At 48.7% G+C, this 17,787-nt stretch overlaps 1 protein-coding gene across 3 annotated transcripts; it reads left to right on the plus strand.

Moving 5' to 3' along the window:
• The first annotated feature begins 234 nt into the window (after window positions 1-234).
• ERLIN2 (ER lipid raft associated 2) lies at window positions 235-17,136 on the plus strand. 3 transcript variants are annotated; one of them, XM_036838815.1, is made up of 12 exons: window positions 235-347; window positions 1,614-1,735; window positions 3,027-3,108; window positions 4,185-4,231; window positions 5,952-6,013; window positions 6,199-6,324; window positions 9,680-9,753; window positions 9,920-9,978; window positions 10,510-10,601; window positions 11,337-11,426; window positions 13,138-13,217; window positions 13,630-17,136. In XM_036838815.1, exons 2-12 carry the CDS (start codon window positions 1,629-1,631, stop codon window positions 13,828-13,830), a joined length of 1,020 nt encoding a protein of 339 aa, XP_036694710.1. In that variant the 5' UTR covers window positions 235-347; window positions 1,614-1,628; the 3' UTR covers window positions 13,831-17,136. The 3 variants fall into 3 exon arrangements, with proteins under 3 accessions (XP_036694710.1, XP_036694711.1, XP_036694709.1); XM_036838816.1 differs by having other exon boundaries at window positions 254-347; window positions 5,727-6,013; XM_036838814.1 differs by lacking the exon at window positions 235-347 and adding an exon at window positions 432-1,135.
• Window positions 17,137-17,787: the final 651 nt, after the last annotated feature.

Raw genomic sequence — 17,787 nt, forward strand, 5'->3', positions numbered from 1 at the left:
CCTCGGAAAGTGACACGTCGGTCTGAGCACCCGCCGCCACTCGCCTCGTCCCCGGGGTCACTCTCCAGGCGCCCGCACCACCCTCACCCCGGAAATCCCAGACCGCGGTCCTGACCGCCCGGACCGAGTCGCGGGCGCCTCCTGGCGGCCACCCGCGGCCACCGCCCGCTCGGGGCGCGGGAGCGGCACTGGCGAACTAGGGAGAGAAGGGGCGTGGTCTTCTCGCGTGAACTAATGGCGTCATCGAAGCGACGGGCCCGGAAGGAAGTGGCGTGCGGAGAGGTGTGGCGGTTTCTGCGGTTGCACAGGGGTTCGGACGAGTACGGAGCGCCTGGAGGGACAGCCTGGTACGCGCCCCCCCCCCACCTTAGTGCGCGCGCTTGGGCCTCGGTGAGGCTCCCGGCAGGAGCTGATCGGCGGTTCCCCCCGGCCCCCAGCACAGCATCCTTTCTCCCTCGGGAGCGGGAAAGCAACCCCTTTCTGTCCCGTCCTTCCCCGCGAGCCTCTAGGCGGGATGGAGCGGAGGCTCTTGGAGCCTCCAGCCCCGACCCAGGGCTCCTGGGACTCGCGACCCTCTCTCAGAAGAGGGCAGGGAAGGAGCGCGAGGTGGGGCGGGGGTGACTTCGGGGAGCAAAGGGCTTTTGCAGATAGGACGCAGCTGCAGATCGGTAGCTGGAGGCCGCACGGTAAAATAAGCGCCTCTCAGACGTCTGCGCCCGAGTTAAGTTAGACCCGGGTGGCAGAAATCCACGCGCTGGACGCGTGGGCCCAGGCGCGCCCGATTGGGAACCTCGCTGACAGTTACCGCAGTTTTTCCAGATCATTCAGTGTTCAGGAAATGAGTCTCTGGATGCCAACTCTTTCGCGTCCTGGTGCCTGAATACAGTTGAACCCAGGAGCCCCAGAGTCTACCCAGCCTGGGGAACCCCCTTTCCCCTCTAACCATGGGCTTGGGGAACCTGTCAGGTGCAAAGTGCCGGTCAAGCATATGGGAGGGAGTGTGGCTTCAGTACTGCTCAGAGCCCTATATTGTTTAGGGCCAAAGGAATAACTGGGAAGGTGGATGAAAGGCCAGAGAATCCCGCCATGGAACTCGGCTCGCATGCTGTCTCTGTCGCTCCAGCCTCTGAAAGGAGTAAATAATGGTTTCCTTTGAAGTGGCAGGCAATTAGGGCTGGGAGGCTCTGACCAGAATTACACGGCCACAACTGGCTGTCATCTGACATTCTCTGTAATTTGGGCCAACGTACTGCAGCTGCCTCGCTTCCCTTTTACTAATATGAGTGGCTCCAGTGACAACCCGTTCGTGTTCACAGGAAGGGAAGGCTGTGTCCTGAACGCTGCCCAGTTGGCACTGGTTCTCCCTTGGACCACGGCTGTATCTGGAGCCACTGCCTCTTCGGGGAGGTGGAGAGTATAATTCCATAGTTAAGGAATGGTGGTGCCAAGTGAGAGCAAGGAGGAAGAGAGTTGTAGATCTAGCCTTGTGTTCGTACTACTACAGGCTGGACGTGAGCCACTTTCCAGAGCTCAGCTTGGGGAGGTGCTCTTGCTGTGAGAGCTTTTCTCCCGCAAGTCAGAGCGCACACGTCTTGCTGTATCTTTTCCCCCAGGGTGAACGCTCACTGATGGCTCAGTTGGGAGCAGTTTTGGCTGTGGCTGCCAGTTTCTTGTGTGCATCTCTCTTCTCAGCTGTGCACAAGATAGAAGAGGGACATATTGGGGTGTATTACAGGTAAGGCAGCGACAGGGAGTTGCTTGCAACTTCCTGTTCAATGACTGGCTTTCCTAGTCAATGTTTAACAGATTCTGCTGGCCAATTGTGTTTCTATTTTGTTGATTAGGGGAGTCTTTTAGATTGAGCTTTTGTGTCAGTGACCATGGAGAGGGGAATACACACACACACGTAAATAAGTATATAAATGTAAATATAAAACCTAGTAGTCTGATGCCATGGATGATAATCGATAAACGTGTAGAGAGATTTAGAGAGAAAACCTAAAGGCAACCATGCTCCTTGAAGATCATCTCTGAAACATTGTTTTCTCCTACTTCCCTCTGGGCGTCTTGGTGCCACAAGTTTACCTCTGACGAGTACCGGTTCTTGATGGCAACCTGAGGAGATGTAATGGGAACCTACTCTTTAAAATTAACATTTCAGGAAAAATGAAAGAGCCTGCAGGTTGATTTGTATCCATCAAGGCAAGCTCTAGGATAGTGGTTCTTGCAATAACCCATTATATCACTTTATTTTTATTGCTCTTTTTTAAAAAAAAATGTATCTGTGACAAATAATATAAAGCAAAAAAGCATTTAATATAAATCTTGGGTTGCTTTCCTTTGAGTAACCTCCGTAACCAAGTTATTTGCTTTAAGTCTTTATGAACGCCTTCTTATATGTACCCCGTAATGCTTTTTCTCTGGATACCAATAGCGAGTTCTAGAAATCTGATTGGGTTCCCCTCTCCCTTTAATTATTTCTTCCCACCATCTGTTTCTATGTCCCCCAAAATGGCTTTTAATTTTATTACCATTTACATATAACTTGATTAGAAAAGTAACTGTACTGCCAAAAAAATATTTAGATGGTTTATCAAGTGTACTTAAAATTATTCTTTTGGTTCTTTGTGTCACTGGACTCCCAACACTAGTACCATTAATTGGTCACTGTATTACCGGGTTTAACTGCCCTTGTGGATCGCCACAAGCCCAACAGATACGACAAAACAGCTCTCCTCTCTTACCTCAAGTATAGCCAGGGCTTCTGCTGTCTTTATTCCACTTTGTCTGTGTGCCCATTTTTCTCACTGCAAAAGCATGAATAGCAGTTTTAGGTTTTAGCATCAGGCTTCCTAGAATATTAGGGTCAAGCTGAGAGGAAGAAAGGGATCTGTGGGCATGGCTCTGGCACATGTCACTCTATATTAAATGTTTATGGGGCTGCAGAGAAAGTGGGCCCAAACAGTATTGATGTAACAGACACCCCTTTGCTAAACCAAGCCTGCCTCTCTCTCCCTCCTCTGCAGAGGCGGTGCCCTGCTGACTTCCACCAGCGGCCCTGGCTTCCATCTCATGCTCCCATTCATCACATCCTATAAGTCTGTGCAGGTATACTCGGCTTGTGGGGCAGGGCTGGACGACTGCAGACTTGGGTGGTGATTAGTGCATGATTTGGAATGATTTAGCCATTGGATGAGTGGATGAGTATAATGCCTTTTCAAGGAATCACTTGAGAATAAGTCATATAAGTCATATATATAATATAAAGTATGAGGCTCCGTGAGCCATTCACTTCTGGGGTTTTACTTGATCGTTGAAATAGCTGAACGGGGTCATTGCCTTGGCCCGTCATTCCCAGCTGGGAACTATGGCTTCACTTCAAGACAAAACCAGAGAAGAATCTGTTCTGAATACGCAGAAGGAAAAATAGGATGTTTGTGCATCTGTATGTTTTAAACCACAGGCTACCAAGATAGATGGAAATAAAACATGGTAATTTTGCTGGTTCTTTTTTGAACTTCAGAGATGTGAACATAATTGGGGGGGGGGTGAACTTGGAGAAGGGAAATGACATCTAAAATAGGTGTAGGATTAGTTATGACAGACCCAAAGCCAGGCTAAGTTAGACTAGTCATCTTTGAAGTATATCCAGCTAAGAGGAATAAGAAGATTCAGAGAATGACTTTTAAACTAACCCAGGAAAATATCCTGGGATACCTCATCAGCATTTGCCCTGTAGGTTTCTTCTGCCATTTACTGTGCTTGATGGTTTTCAAAGTGCATTCATGCACATTATCTCATCTGAGTCTCACAATAATCCTGAGAATGGGCCAAGCAGGTTTTAGAGGCTATGAGGTTAAATAAAGAATCTGCTGTTTCAAGACTAGTAAATGGAAGAAATGGAAGTAAACACGGGTCTTAGGATTCCTAATCCAGGGTCTTTTTCACTAAACCATCATTGCTCAGCTTGTTCATGTGGTGGTTCATTTACAGGGAAGCAGGGTGGGTTGGTTTAGTCTCACACTGTGTAAGTGAGGAGGATTCAGTGGGGGTATTCACATTTCACAGAGGCAAAGTTTAACCCAAATAAGTATTCAAGGCCAAGGCTATTTGGGTTTCCCAAAAGAACTCACTTTGTTTGTCACTGCTCACCTTACAGCATCTTATGTCTCCCCTAATTCCAGACCACACTCCAGACAGATGAGGTGAAGAATGTACCTTGTGGGACAAGGTAAGGTGCCCCGAATAAAGCTGTGAAGCCCACATAAGAGGCAAGGCCATCTGGCTGGCTACAGTAAGAGACAGTGAAAAGGGACGTACCCCTTGGTGGTTTCACCAAGTTCTTTGTCCCCAAGCTCCCTATGTTCTGAGTTGAGTAGGTGGTGGAATGCAGTAGAGAAAATCACAGAAGGGAGACAAGTTTGGAAGGGCCTTGAATGCCATGATAAAGGCTTTTAGCACATAAATAACTTGCTAGAGGAAGATAACTTTAGCAGAACTAGCTATGGAGAATGTTGGAAAGGTGGTAGCGGGGAGAACTCAGGGGCAGGAAATTCAAAGAGAAAACCAATACGGTGGTCTGGTTGAAAAGTCAGGAAGGTCTGAACAGGGACAGAGTAACAAAGTAAACCACACCACAAGAAAACACTCGGACAAATACAGAATCAGAACATCCCACAGAATGACTGGCCCAATTTCATCACAAAGTCATTGTATCTGGAGGGGCCTTGGGTCAAAAAGGAGACGTAAAGATATAAGCAAATGTAACGTGGTGAACCTTGCTTAGAACATGGTTCCAAAATAACAGCTATTAAAGACATTACAGAAACTGCGTTAGTCATTTTGGGCTGCCATAACAGAATACCACAGACTGGGTGGCTTAAACAACAGACATTTATTTTCTCACGGTTCTAGAAGCACAAAGTCCAAGGTCAAGGTGGCAGCAAGGTTGGTTCCTGGCCTGCAAGTGGCTACTTTGCTGTGTCCTCACATGGCCTTTCCTCTATGCACGTGTGGAGAGAGAAAAAGATCTCTGGTGTCTTTTTCTTCTTTCCTTTACCAGTCCAGTCAGATCAGGGCCCCACCATTATAACCTCATTTACCCTTAATTACCCCTGTAAAGGCCTTGCTTCCAAATGCAGTCGCATTGGGGATTAGAGTTTCAGCATACGGATTTTGGAGAGCACACAATTCAGTCCATGACAGGAGCTTCTGGGGAAATTTGGAGAAAGACTGGGTATTAGATGGTAAGGAATTATTGCTAATTTCCTTAAGTTTGGGAATGGTATTGTGACTCTGTAGGAGACTGTCATTATTCTTAGGATGCTTGACAGGTGTTAAGGGCTAAGGTATCCTGACCGCAGCTTGCTTTGAAATGTTCAGCAAAAAAAAAAAAAAGTAGATCAATGAATAGGTAAAATGTTAACAATTGTTAAATTTAGGTGTTGATATATGAGTGTTAGTTGTACTATTCTTTCAGCTTTTCTGTATGTTTGAAATTGTTTTCTAATGAATGTCAGGGGCGGGGAGGGCTGAACTGAAGTGATGGTGAAAGCAAAGTGAGAAACAGTGACCATAAAACCCCACATTTTTAAGTTCTGAGAACTCCGTTACCTTCTTTAGTCTCTTCCTTTCGATTGATTGCTTTAATCAAAAGGCACTGCAGATTCAAAGGAGATGAACTACTCTTGTCTTACCGCCAAAGTTTCGTTTTTCTCTTCGCGGAGGTATTTTTAGGAGGTGTGATTTCTCGCGAGATTGCGTTCTCACTAGCGGCTCGGAAGGACTCCTGCCTGGAGAGCCTCCTGCCTCTGACCTCTCACCGCCGCCCCCACCGCCCCCGTGAACTCTCCTCCTTTCCCGTCGAGTCACACACCTCCCGCTACCCCCTAGGAGGGGCACCATATTCCAGAGCTTAGCCCTGACTGCTGTGTCCGTGCCTCTTCCGACAGCGGTGGCGTGATGATCTACTTCGACAGAATCGAGGTGGTGAACTTCCTGGTCCCACACGCAGGTGTGTGCTTGCCGTGCCCCTCCCCCAGCCCAGCCCCTCCCCCGCCGCCCACTCCCCCCGCCCCCCCCCCACCGGCCCCACGCCTGCCTCGTGTCTGCTGCAGCGCCACGGGAAGGGACCGCCGCTCTGTCCGGGGATGTGGCGAGTCCCGCCCGTCCTCATGCTGAATCTCTCCTTCCTCCCAGTGTATGACATAGTGAAGAACTACACTGCCGACTACGACAAGGCGCTCATCTTCAACAAGATCCACCACGAGCTGAACCAGTTCTGCAGTGTCCACACGCTTCAGGAGGTCTACATCGAGCTCTTCGGTAAGAAAGCCTCTTGTGATGATCACCCGCTCGAGCAGCCCTGCTTCCCCCGCTGCCTACTTCTGAGCTGCCCACAGGGCGGCATGGGTACCAAAGGCCCGGAAGTGTTGAAGATCTAGTGCCCGGGAAGCGGGCGGTCACACAGGGCACTCCTGGGAAATACTGATGCCAGTGGAAGAAGCTCGTGAGAGTGGTTGAGTGTTGGGCACAGGAGTAATAGTGGATGAGAGGACTCGCTCCTGCCCTGAATCAGAGGCCTGGGATGGAAATGTGTTCCCACTGTCCCTAAACATCGTTCTGTAATGAAGAGGGATCAGTTCTAGAAGGACCTTAGAGATTACCCAGCATCCTCCTTTCAAGATAAGGGTACTAAGGCCCAAAGGGAGAAAGTTCCAGAGCTGGCTGGTAGCAGAGCTGAAGCTCAGACCTCCCTCCCCTGGCTTCTGGCTTCTGGCTTCATCCATGCCACCCTGGATGAAGGGCACCAGGACCGGCTGATGAGAACAGCAAGGGTCACGTTTAATTCTAGAAGTGGGACAAGGACCATAGCTACTTAAAGTTCCTAAAACCTCTGTGGGTTTTGGTTGTTGTTGTTTTTACCCTATACCTGTAGAGAGGAATAGGGAAACGCTTAGAACAGAAAGGACCCACGTGGGACTTCCCTGGTGGCACAGTGGTTAAGAATCCGCCTGCCAATGCAAGGGACACGGGTTCGAGCCCTGGTCCGGGAAGATCCCACATGCTGCAGAGCAACTAAGCCTGTGCGCCACAACTACTGAGCCTGCGCTCTAGAGCCTGCGAGCCACAACTCCTGAGCCCACGTGCCACAGCTGCTGGGCGCACACGTCGCAACTACTGAAGCCCGCACGCCTAGAGCCCGTGCTCTGCAACAAGAGAAGCCACCGCAATGAGAAGCCCGTGCACCACAACAAAGAGTAGCCCCCGCTCGCCGCAACTAGAGAAAGCCCGCGCGCAGCAACGAAGACCCAATGCAGCCAAAAATAAAATAAATAAATTTATTAAAAAAATAAAAGCAAATGAACTTTGTCATCAGTGGTAACAGCTATTCTTGACATCAGGACTGGACAGTGATTTTTCCCAGGAATCTTCATTAAAAGGACCCTGAGTGAGAACATTCTGTAGAGTAGACAGAGGCGGAATCATTGGCGACACCAGTGGTCTTAATTAAGCAAACAGCCTTTTGCACTGTGTTTCAGATTTGGGAAATCATCAGAAGCACTTTTGACTTTTCTGCAGAAGAAAATGAATCTAAATTCACTTTATAGGCTTTGGATTCTCTTGTGGGGTTTGGATTCAGTGTGCTGTTAAGAACAATTCAGTAAATCTGCTGTTGATTTTTTTTTTTTAACCTCAAACTGATAGAATTTCATAAAATATCTTAGTTTTCTCTCTAGGCATTGTTTTAGAACTTGTGCCATTAAATGAACGTTTCAAAGCATTTGAAACAACAAAAGACAGAAGAGCTCTAATTTCCATGTAGAGAGAATTAAAATGTGAAATTGTTCTGCATTAGAGAACTTCTCACTATCTTGCAGATGAACTTGGCGGCCTAGTAAAGTAAAACTTCTTGTACAGAGGAGCTAGGGAAGTATGTTTGCTTTGAAATATCTTTCTTTTTAACATCATTCTTGCCAGCAAGCACTGTTTTGTTTAAAATCCATTTGCATCTGCAAAGGAGAAACTCGAGTCTCTAATCCTGTTCCTTGAAGTTGGAAAGTTTTTCTCTGGTCCCCTCCTCTCAGGACTCATAGCCCTGACTTTCAGCTTGACTGCAGTTTTTATCACTGCTTGCTCTGATGCATCCTCTTTGCCTGTTCTATTAAAATATTATCCAGTACTTGTTAAGAAGTTTGTCTGAAGACCCTCTTTGTGTTCACTTAGTAACATAACTTAATCCGCATCTGTCAGCATAACCATCACCTATAAACAACTTAGTACTGGTGTTACTTTGGTAGTAAACCACCTTGCAAAATATTTCTTCCAGATTTTCCTAGAAAGTTACTAGCCCAGGGTCACAGTTTTCTGCCTTGACTCAGATAGAATTTAATCTGATAAACAGCTGTGTTATTAACTTATGGAGGGTACAGGCCATCTCCCTTAAAATTTGGTTGGTCTCCTATTTAAAATAGAAAATATGGAATGGAATGTTTATCTCTAGCCGTCAAATTGTTAGACCCGTGTCAGGTGTGAGGTGCTGCCCTTATGGGCATTTCTCCCTCAGTGCTGAGAGGCTGGTGGGAACGTATCTGATATGTAGAAGTATTAAAACCCCTTGCTTAGCGATATGACAGTTGAAGCAAGTACTGTTCTCAACCCTAACAACCAAAGCATAATAATTGAACAAGTTCCTCATTTGGGGTCCTGACTAGCTAGACCACATCACTGAACCTCTGTGGGCCTCAGTTTGAGCATCTATGACAGGCAAGGAGTTAGACTTACTGTTCCTCAAAGGCTCCTGGATCACGAATGGCCACTTAAAGCAGACGGCAGCTGACAGTAAGGGAGATGGTTCCGTGTAGATGTCCCAGCCTGGTTTCGTGGGTCCTTTTCTCGGTGATCTTCCAGGATCTTACTGAGGATCTCATGGGCGGGGGGCAGGGAAGGGAAGGCCCAGGCCAGAGCAGGCAGCCTGGGTGCCGCTGTTCCTAGGGTCACAGCTAGAGGGACAATCGGTTACAGCTCTTCCAACCCTTGTCCGTGAAATGACTCACGTGTCATGTTTCAGACAGAGAATCAGGACCAAAGCAAACAACACATCAAACCACTTGGGCTCGTTTCCAGAACTGTAAATTGTCATTTTTCTCCTTGTGTTATTTGATGGAGTTCCTAATGGAATTAGTCTTCCTTGGGGCTTTCCTTGACATCAGAGTCTGTTTATCTTTTAGAAACCTCTAAAATTACTAGATTTAATGTGCTTGGCTTTTTCAAAATACCTAACTTGGCCATTCCACCTTCCTTCTTCGTGAAAGCCAGGCGGCCACCTTCTGTTGCTGCTGTTTCTAGGGAAGGGCTGCTGCCTGACTCCAAAAACGTGCTAGAGTTGTTTGTCCTTGTAAAGCTTAGTTCCCTCCTGGGCGAGGCTGATGTCTTCTTGAGGCCCCAGGGAAAGGACACGCTCACGTCTGGCTCACATAGCGGACCGAGTGGGCATCCCGCTGTGAGAGTCTTGCAGGGCATCTTTAGACATCCGGGCTCTGATGAACAGTCTGCCTTGGGAAGACCTTTTGCCTGTGCATTCTTGAGCCAGTGTCTTGCCTTGCACTCTACCACCATACTTCCCTCCTCCCCGCCTGAAAAGTGTAACAGCTCCTTTTTCTATCTGTCTTGATTCCAGATCAGATTGATGAAAATCTCAAACTGGCTTTGCAACAGGACCTGACCTCCATGGCCCCCGGGCTCGTCATCCAAGTAAGCACCGCCCTGGTGGGAGCCCTGCCACCGCCCCCGACCCCCAAGGAAGGTGCATCCCCTCTTCCAGAGGATGTCCTGTCTGTGCAGGAAGATCAAGGACCGGTGGGAGCTGGTCCCTCAGCCCCTCACCTCCCCATCGGGTGCTGTTTTTATCCCTCTCCAGGCTGTGCGGGTGACAAAGCCCAACATACCCGAAGCCATCCGCAGGAACTACGAGCTGATGTGAGTGTGCCCGGTGCCCCAGCTGTATCCACCGCTCTCCCCCGCCTCCCGTTCATCCCATCCCGGGGTTGATCGACGCCGGGCCAGACATCCCCTCTTGAGTATTTGTTACAGCACACCACCCTGGAAGATGGGGCAGGCGTGTCAGGACGCTCACCTGGGCTCCGGGACGACAGAGCAGGGATGCTCTTCAGGGGGTCGGGGAGGGGGCGGGGGGGAGGCGTGTGGCATTTCACGGCTCGTGCCAAAGAAGAGGGGGAGCGGCGATTGAGTGGGCAGGCAGGTGCCTTTTACTGAAGTCAGTTATGCTTTATTTCCTACCAATGAGTTTCGGAGGAGAAGGCAAGCCATGTTACTGCCTGCAGCAGAGCCGCTTTCACCTGGGATGTTAAAGAGCCTGCCAGGAGAGAGGAAGGAATGACAGCTTGCGTCCCCCTGGGCGGGGGCAGCTTGTCTTCTCCAGGGCACAGTGAAGCTCCGCAGAAGCTGGTCCCCAGCGGCCTCACAGCTGTGCATTTTTCTCCCCTTCAGGGAAAGCGAGAAGACGAAGCTTCTGATTGCAGCCCAGAAGCAGAAGGTGGTGGAGAAGGAAGCCGAGACAGAGCGGAAGAAGGCCCTCATTGGTCTGACTGTGCTTCTGGGGTCCCCTTTCGGGGCAGAGGGGCTGGGGAGGGTGGAGAGATTCAGGAAGCCTGGGGCACGGTCCTCCGAAGCCCTGCCACACGCAGGGGCGGCCTTCATCCCCCGGAAGCAGAGCTGAAATTGTCAGATTGCAGCCAGGGATCATGAGTTTTGAGTTTCCACAAATCTCTTAAAGGAGCCCTTCCAGTTAATTCTTCATTCACAATAATAATAACACCGATTGGGCCCTTACTATGAGCCGTGGGCTTTTCTAAACGCTTGCGGGTGAATCATCTCGCTCCTCACACACCCAGCCCCGCCGGGTGAGGAAGGCACCATCCTTAACCTCCTTTCACTGAGCTGAAGCACACAGAGGCTAGATTACTGCCCAAGGTCACATGGCAGAGAGGTGATGGAAACCGGGTTCAAATCCAGGGACTCTGCCCCCGAACCCGGGTTCTTCACCACTGCCCCAGACGACCAGCCACAGCCCTGGCCACTTCCTAAAGTGCAGTGGCAGGAGGAAACCTGTACCTTAACCCTGAAAGCATTCCTGTGGAAGAAATGTCCTGTGACTTAGGAGAGGGGGCCTGCCATGGCTGCCTCTGGGCCAGTGGCCCTTCACCCGAGCTCACCCACTGCCCTGCATCAGGGCCTCAGATCAGGTGAAAGGTGCAGTGCAGTCAAACTCTGGAAATATCAGAGCTCTAAGCCTTTTCTCAACTTCATTAATATAGAGGCAGAGAAAGTGGCTCAGGTGGCAGAAATCACCTATGGGCAGAAGGTGATGGAGAAGGAGACAGAGAAGAGAATTTCGGAAATCGAAGGTGAGCAAGAGTGAAATTCCCGCCTGCCTTTTCCTCAGACCCCTCTCTGTGGCCAGGGGGTGGGAGAGTCATTTCCTTTGCTCTGTAACCTCTGTTCTCAGATGTTATGATTTCTTTGGAACATCCCTTGTTCTCTGTGCTCTGACTCGAGTTTTGGGGAGATTCGGTCCAGGCTGGCATTAACTTTCCACTTGAGAGATTCAGTCATTCATCAGATTTTAGTTGGGTGCCATCAGAACTCTTCTGCCAGGCTTAAGAAAAAGGGAAATCACGTGGTCCCTGCTGTCTTGCGCTCACAGTCTGGCATTGGAAGTAAACCAAGAAGCTAGGTCCAGACAGCAGCTCGCTCCCTCCTGCCTTACCCGCCCCCCTCCTCGGAAGCCCGTGAACACCATAGTTTTGGCCTCTCAGGGTCCCTGTGGATGTTAAGCTGGGTGTGAAGAAGACACCTTGCAATACTGACACCACGAGCTGGAGAGAGGTGTTGTCTTCGCCAGCTTCTCTGAATCTCACTCACCTTCAGTCCCCTGCCCCTCAGCTCTCACCTCATTCCCACCACTCACCTCCTCCTCCGTGTGGTGACTTTATATCAAGCAAATTCTAGGCCAAAAACAAGACCTCAGGGCCCAGCTTCAGGCTACACAGTGCTGTGTCCAGTTGTACTCACGATGGGGCCTCTCGGGCTTTTCAGGTGCCCGTGGAGGAGCCAGTTAGGCTTTTACGGGTCAGCGGCTCCTCACTGGGGAGCTCTTAGCTGAACAGCACATTTTTATTTCTTACAAACGCAGGTCACCAGGCGCTAAGGCCAGTCGAGTTGGCCGCATGCACCCCAGCCGGCCTGCAGGCTTCCACCGCCCAGGGCCCTGCTGAGGCTGTGCAGTGAGAACCCACCCCCAGTCCCCCCTTGCTTCCCAGGCTTTTGCTACAGATGTTGCCCATGCAAGGCTGGCCTTATTCCCAAGGCCAGGGAGTAAACATCAAAAATTTTGCGTCAGCTTGACCGAAAGCTGGTCTGAGCAGATTAAGGAAGCAGATTGCAAAGTAGAAGTTTAAATGGGTCTTAGTCCAAACAGGTGTTAGCCTGGACCACGGCACGGCATGCCCTTCAAGTTGTGCCAGCTTAAGCGTTGCTAATTAGAGCCTTTCTGAAATGATTGATGGAAATGAAAAGGGAGCTGAAGTTGGAGAGGGGCTGAATTGTTTTGCTTATGGTAGTCGGTTTCAGGGCAGATCCACCTCGGGCCTTATCCAGAGCCTTCTTTGGGCTTCCCTTGCTCTTGCTGTGTAATAGGAGGGGAGGGGGCCGGGGTGGAGAGCTCAGAGACTGGAGGTTGAGGCGGGTCCCGCCCCTCTCCTCACAGGCCACAGCAGGAGTAAGCGGCTCGAAAGAGGACGTGTCTCCGGGCCGCAGTGCCTTTCTCCACGATGCTGTCAGAAAACACACTGTCGGGCACAGCAGCAGACTTGCTCAGGGTTAGCTAGTCCCCAGCACCGGGAGATGCTGTCAGAGCACTCTTTCATCTTGGTCGATTTTCACAACCACTTGTGAAACAGGAAAAAAATGCCTTTTCCCCAGTTTCATAAATGAGGAAATCAGAGCACAGAGAAGCCAGAGCAGTGTGCCCAGGGTCACGGAGGCAGTCGGGGAAAGTTGCGGGGACTAGCCTTCTGATAGCCGCTGCGCTTCACTTCGCTGCGTTCTTCCCTTAAGATGCTGCGTTTCTGGCCCGGGAGAAGGCCAAGGCGGACGCTGAGTGCTACACTGCCCTGAAAATAGCCGAAGCAAACAAGGTAAAGGCCCAGCGCCGCCTGGCCGCCAGAGGGCGTGTGCCCGGCTTGAGAGTTGCCGGGTGGTTGTAAGAACACTGCGCCTGCCCCAGCCCCTCGTGGTCGGGAGTGAGGACTCCTGTGCCGTGTGGGCCAGCGGCTTCCCTTTTCCCTTAGCTGGACCCTGAGAGAAGTTTAATTTTGCTGGTAAACAGAGAAACTCCTGAAACTCTCGCAGTTCTCACCTTGAGGACCTGAGATTACTCTCTCCCAGAGAAGGGGTTTCGCGGTTACTAATGTAGCAGTGAGACCAGGAAGAGGAGCAGGGGGGCGTGGTTCTCACGGAGACCCTCTCCTCGCGAAAGTAAAGGGATGCCGCCCAGACTTTTCCCTAATCTGGCCCCACCAGAGTCTTCCTTCCTCATTTTTCTTGCAGCTGAAGCTGACCCCTGAGTATTTGCAGCTGATGAAGTACAAGGCCATCGCTTCCAACAGCAAGATTTACTTTGGCAAAGACATCCCTGACATGTTCGTGGACTCTCCGGGCAGCCTGAGCAAGCACTTGGAGGCGCTAGTTGACAAGCCGAGCTTTGGCTTAGAAGAGGAGCCCTCGGAGGCGGACGCGGAGGAGAACTGAATGTCCACAGCCGCACATGACGCTCAAAGAGATCTTTATTTTTTAATGATGAACCAGGATGCGGCTCCCTTCCACACTACCTTCTTTGACTCTCTTCCACGTACTGTGGTGAAAAAAGAAGAAACGGACTTAAATCTATTCCCCTTCCTGGGAAGCGGGGGCAGGGACTGATGAATTGGGGTTTTCTTCAGGTAAGTAGGTTATGTGACTTCTGTTAAGATTTGGAAACCATGGGTTAGACCTTTGACCGCCAGGCACTGATTTTCGCCCTTTTGAAGCTGGCTTAATTAGGGATGCTATTAATAAGAAGTGGGAGAAATGCAGGGTGTCGCCTCCGATCGGACTGCCCTTATTTGGGGAAAGGCAGTCCAGTGTTCTCATCGTGCCTCCGAGGTGGGAGATGCCCGTGGGTGAGGCCCAGCTACCGAGCAAATACGTGCTTGCAAGTTTGCCAGCAGAGCTGTGGAGAAACGGCTGCGGTGGATGTTGGCTTTCCCGGCGCTCCTGGCCGTGAGCCCGTGAGTTACTGCCGAGGCCCGCTCTCTGGAGCCCTGGTAAGGAAGAGCTGGTGCTAGGTTTTGCAAGCTTTTCTACACACCACCCTCCTTGCCCCAGGGCTGAAAGCGTGGTGGCTTCTGACTACATTTCCAGGGTCAGGGTTTGGCTACCACCACACAATTCTTTTTAAAACTTTTCACCTATTCTGTGATTTGGTTTTTTTCTCCTCTTAACTTGTTCGTTGGTTCCACTCAGCATCAAGAAGACAGGAATGAAGAACTCAGTTGTCTTCAAAGCTGCTGAAGTGGGACTGTGCTATCTGTTAGCCACTGTGGTACCTGCTTGGCAAACTGTGTGCGTTCCTTGAGATCAAGTGTCTTTTCATTGCTGTGGGGATCCTACGGTTGAAGACCTCCTCTTGGGGAGGAAGAAGGGCTCGTCCAAAAGATTCCCCACTCTCAGCGCCTGTGACTTGTGCTGGGGTCTGTCTGATGTAGTGATAAGGGGGAGCCCATTCGCTAAACGGCCGATGTCTTTAAATCCAGGGCTCCAGGGGTCACACCGAGTGTTAAATCTCCAGAGACAGCTGTGTGGGTACGAGTTCATGCCCTAGTCCCTGGGTCAGAAGGGCTGCATCAGAATCCACTCAAATGTTTTTTCGTTACTAATTGGGAGATTTGGATGGGGGGAACACAAACATGAAAAAAAGGTTTTCTTGTGTCCTGAAGTTGGAGTTGGGGGCAGGAGTGGGTACCAGGTCGCTAAGTGCAGGGCAGCTGTCTGGAGTGAACTTGCAAGCCTGTTGGTATCGTCCACCACAAGCCCTGGCTGAGGATTTGTTATTAGCTGCCCCCCTCCAAGAAGAACTCCCACTGTACCCCTCTTTTCTCGGTGAAACTACAAATGATACTTTCTGGCACAGATTTCCATCTCATTTTTGATCCCACGCCCAGACTTCTGATTAATCGAATGGCCCCAAAAGTCGGGCTACCTTGCTTCTAAGTAGCACCAGGCTTGTCGGGAGTTGGGGGAGCATTCAGCCGGCCTAGGAATACACAAAGGGTTAACCCCTCTTAATTTAAATGTTGCCCTTCTCTGTTCTAATCTGTGGGACTTAGAATTCTCAAACCACCATTCCTGGTCACACTTCGTGCAGGCAGCCAAATGTTCCTGGGAGTGATGGATTTTAATGTGCTCAGAAGGCCTTGCAGAAGGCAGTCTAAGACCAACATAAGGTATCCATCATTAAGATACACTCACCCTCCTCCCATTTCAGTGCCATTAATCACTTGTTAGGAGTACCATGTCACATCCAGCATCCCTGATTTACATATCTGTCGGCTCCTCTGCTCTGAGACCGGCTGCCTAAGCCTCAGAAAACACTACTCCTCTCCAGTGGAATACGCAGCAAGGACATCTCAGCCTCTCTGAATAGCAAGCTTGCTCAGATTCTTAACCGGAACTTCTAATACTAGCATCCTGTGATGGCTTGTCCCTTGCACTAGATCACAAAGGAGCCTCGGTGAAGTCCTGCTACACCTACCCCCCTTCAATGTCAGTGTCACTTCTTCTTTAAGCAAAAAATATAACTGTTGTAGTACCCATTCGTTTAACTCCAATGTTGTCTGTACCTGCCTGAATAGGAATATCATGGAAATGGGCTATTTCCTTAGCTTGGGACAACTAACCAATCTGTCTGTGTGACTTCGTTTCTGTAACACTTACTAGAAAACCTGATGTGAAAACATTTGAATTCTAAACATGTAAACTGTGACAGCCTGCAATTTTGTAGGCAGTAAAGTCATGGCTGCTATTGATAAATGGAACCTCTATCAAAATAAGGAACTGTTTATAAAAGTCAGTTTTTGTAGGACTTCCCAAGGAAAAATCACCTTGGTTGAATGTTTCTCACTCATTAAACTTTGCAGAAGTGATCTATATTCAGTACTGTTTTTAATCACTTTTTTAATATCAGGACAGAATATTTGAAAGGAAGCCACAGTTTGTTAATTTTTATATGACTAAAATAAATTCGGAGGGATCTGCGATCATATTAAGTTGAGAGAGGAAAAAAAATCACTGGAAGAATTTTAGCAATATAGTCATCCCTCGGCATCCGCGGTGGACTGGTTCCAGGACACTCCTCCCCCCCCCATACCAAAAGCCGTGGATGCTCAAGTCCCTTATATAAAATGGCCCAGTACAGCTGCCTCTGTATCCGCAGGTTCCACATCCACAGATACAAAGGGCCGACTATATTGATCCGAAAAAAATAGATGTTTTATGAATGATCTGTTGCAGTCTCTATGGGTCTCTATCTTTCAACACAGATAACTTCACCATTTATAAACAGTGAAAGTAAGATCTTCATATTTACTGACTTACCTATTTAAGTTTGATCGAGGATAAGTTGTATCCTGACTAGTGGTCACTCTGCATCTATGGACTTAACCACTGCTTCTTTAGTTCTATTCAGTAGGGTTCTAGCCACTATTTCTGGTGTTTCCTTTTAAAAGAGGTAATAGCCAATCATTTTGTGTTTCTATTTCCGTTCCTCTCTATTTCTGCTTTTGTGCAAGCTGGTGATTGAATAGTCAAAACTAATTCTGCTTGCAAAGAGCCCCGAGGACTGAATGACCCCCTTTGTAACTGAGAAATGATTGTTGTTATATTAATCACTCTACAAATGATATGCTGGATTAATTGCCTTGGACTGATAGATGGAAGAACTGTTTTGGACAACTCTAAAGGTGTGATTTGATGTCTTAGTTTTATTTTCAATCTTGCTAAATAAAATGAGTCTTTGTATTTTTTTTTATTACAGTGAAATTTAGCAATAGCTAAAATTAGGTTAGGTGATAAAAAGAGATAAAACATTTCTGCCTAGTAAGTTAAGTCGAGCCCCAAACATATATTCAGATGAATATCTATTCCCATTATCAATGTAGAAATAATAAACAGCTTATTTGTGAAAATGGCATAATTCTTGGTAGGTGCTACGGAGATTTATCGTAAAATACTCCATACACTGCTGCAATTCTGCTCCAAAAGAGCAGAGGTACTTTCAATTGACCCAAAATTCATTTTGATATCAATTCGGTAAGAAAGTCGCAGTCTCTATCTGGGAAATCTGCCCAGCCTAGAGTTGCCGAATAAAATACAGGATGCCCAGTTAAATGTGATTTTCATCTAAACAACGAATAATTTTTAGTATAAGTATGTCCCAAATATTTCATGAGACATACTAAAAAAGTATTCGTTGTTTATATGAAATTCACATTTAATTGAGCATCCTGAACAGTTGACCCTTGAACAACACGGGTCCACTTTTACACGGATTTTTTTCAATAAACACATACTACAGGACTATTCAATCTGCGGTTGGTTGGCTTCACAGATGCAGAACCACAGATACGAGGGCCTGCTATAAAGTTACAGGCAGATTTTCGTCGATGCCAG

The sequence above is a fragment of the Balaenoptera musculus genome, chromosome 21 (genome assembly GCF_009873245.2).
Source record: "Balaenoptera musculus isolate JJ_BM4_2016_0621 chromosome 21, mBalMus1.pri.v3, whole genome shotgun sequence".
Taxonomy (NCBI): Eukaryota; Metazoa; Chordata; class Mammalia; order Artiodactyla; family Balaenopteridae; genus Balaenoptera; species Balaenoptera musculus.

Coding starts and splice junctions, on each gene's coding strand:
- ERLIN2 (XM_036838814.1), top strand. CDS start 1,064: ATGAAAGGCCAGAGAATCCCGCCATGGAACTCGGCTCGCATGCTGTCT. Junction 10,602..11,336: donor GCGGAAGAAGGCCCTCATTG/GTCTGACTGTGC, acceptor TCATTAATATAG/AGGCAGAGAAAGTGGCTCAG. Junction 11,427..13,137: donor GAGAATTTCGGAAATCGAAG/GTGAGCAAGAGT, acceptor TCTTCCCTTAAG/ATGCTGCGTTTCTGGCCCGG.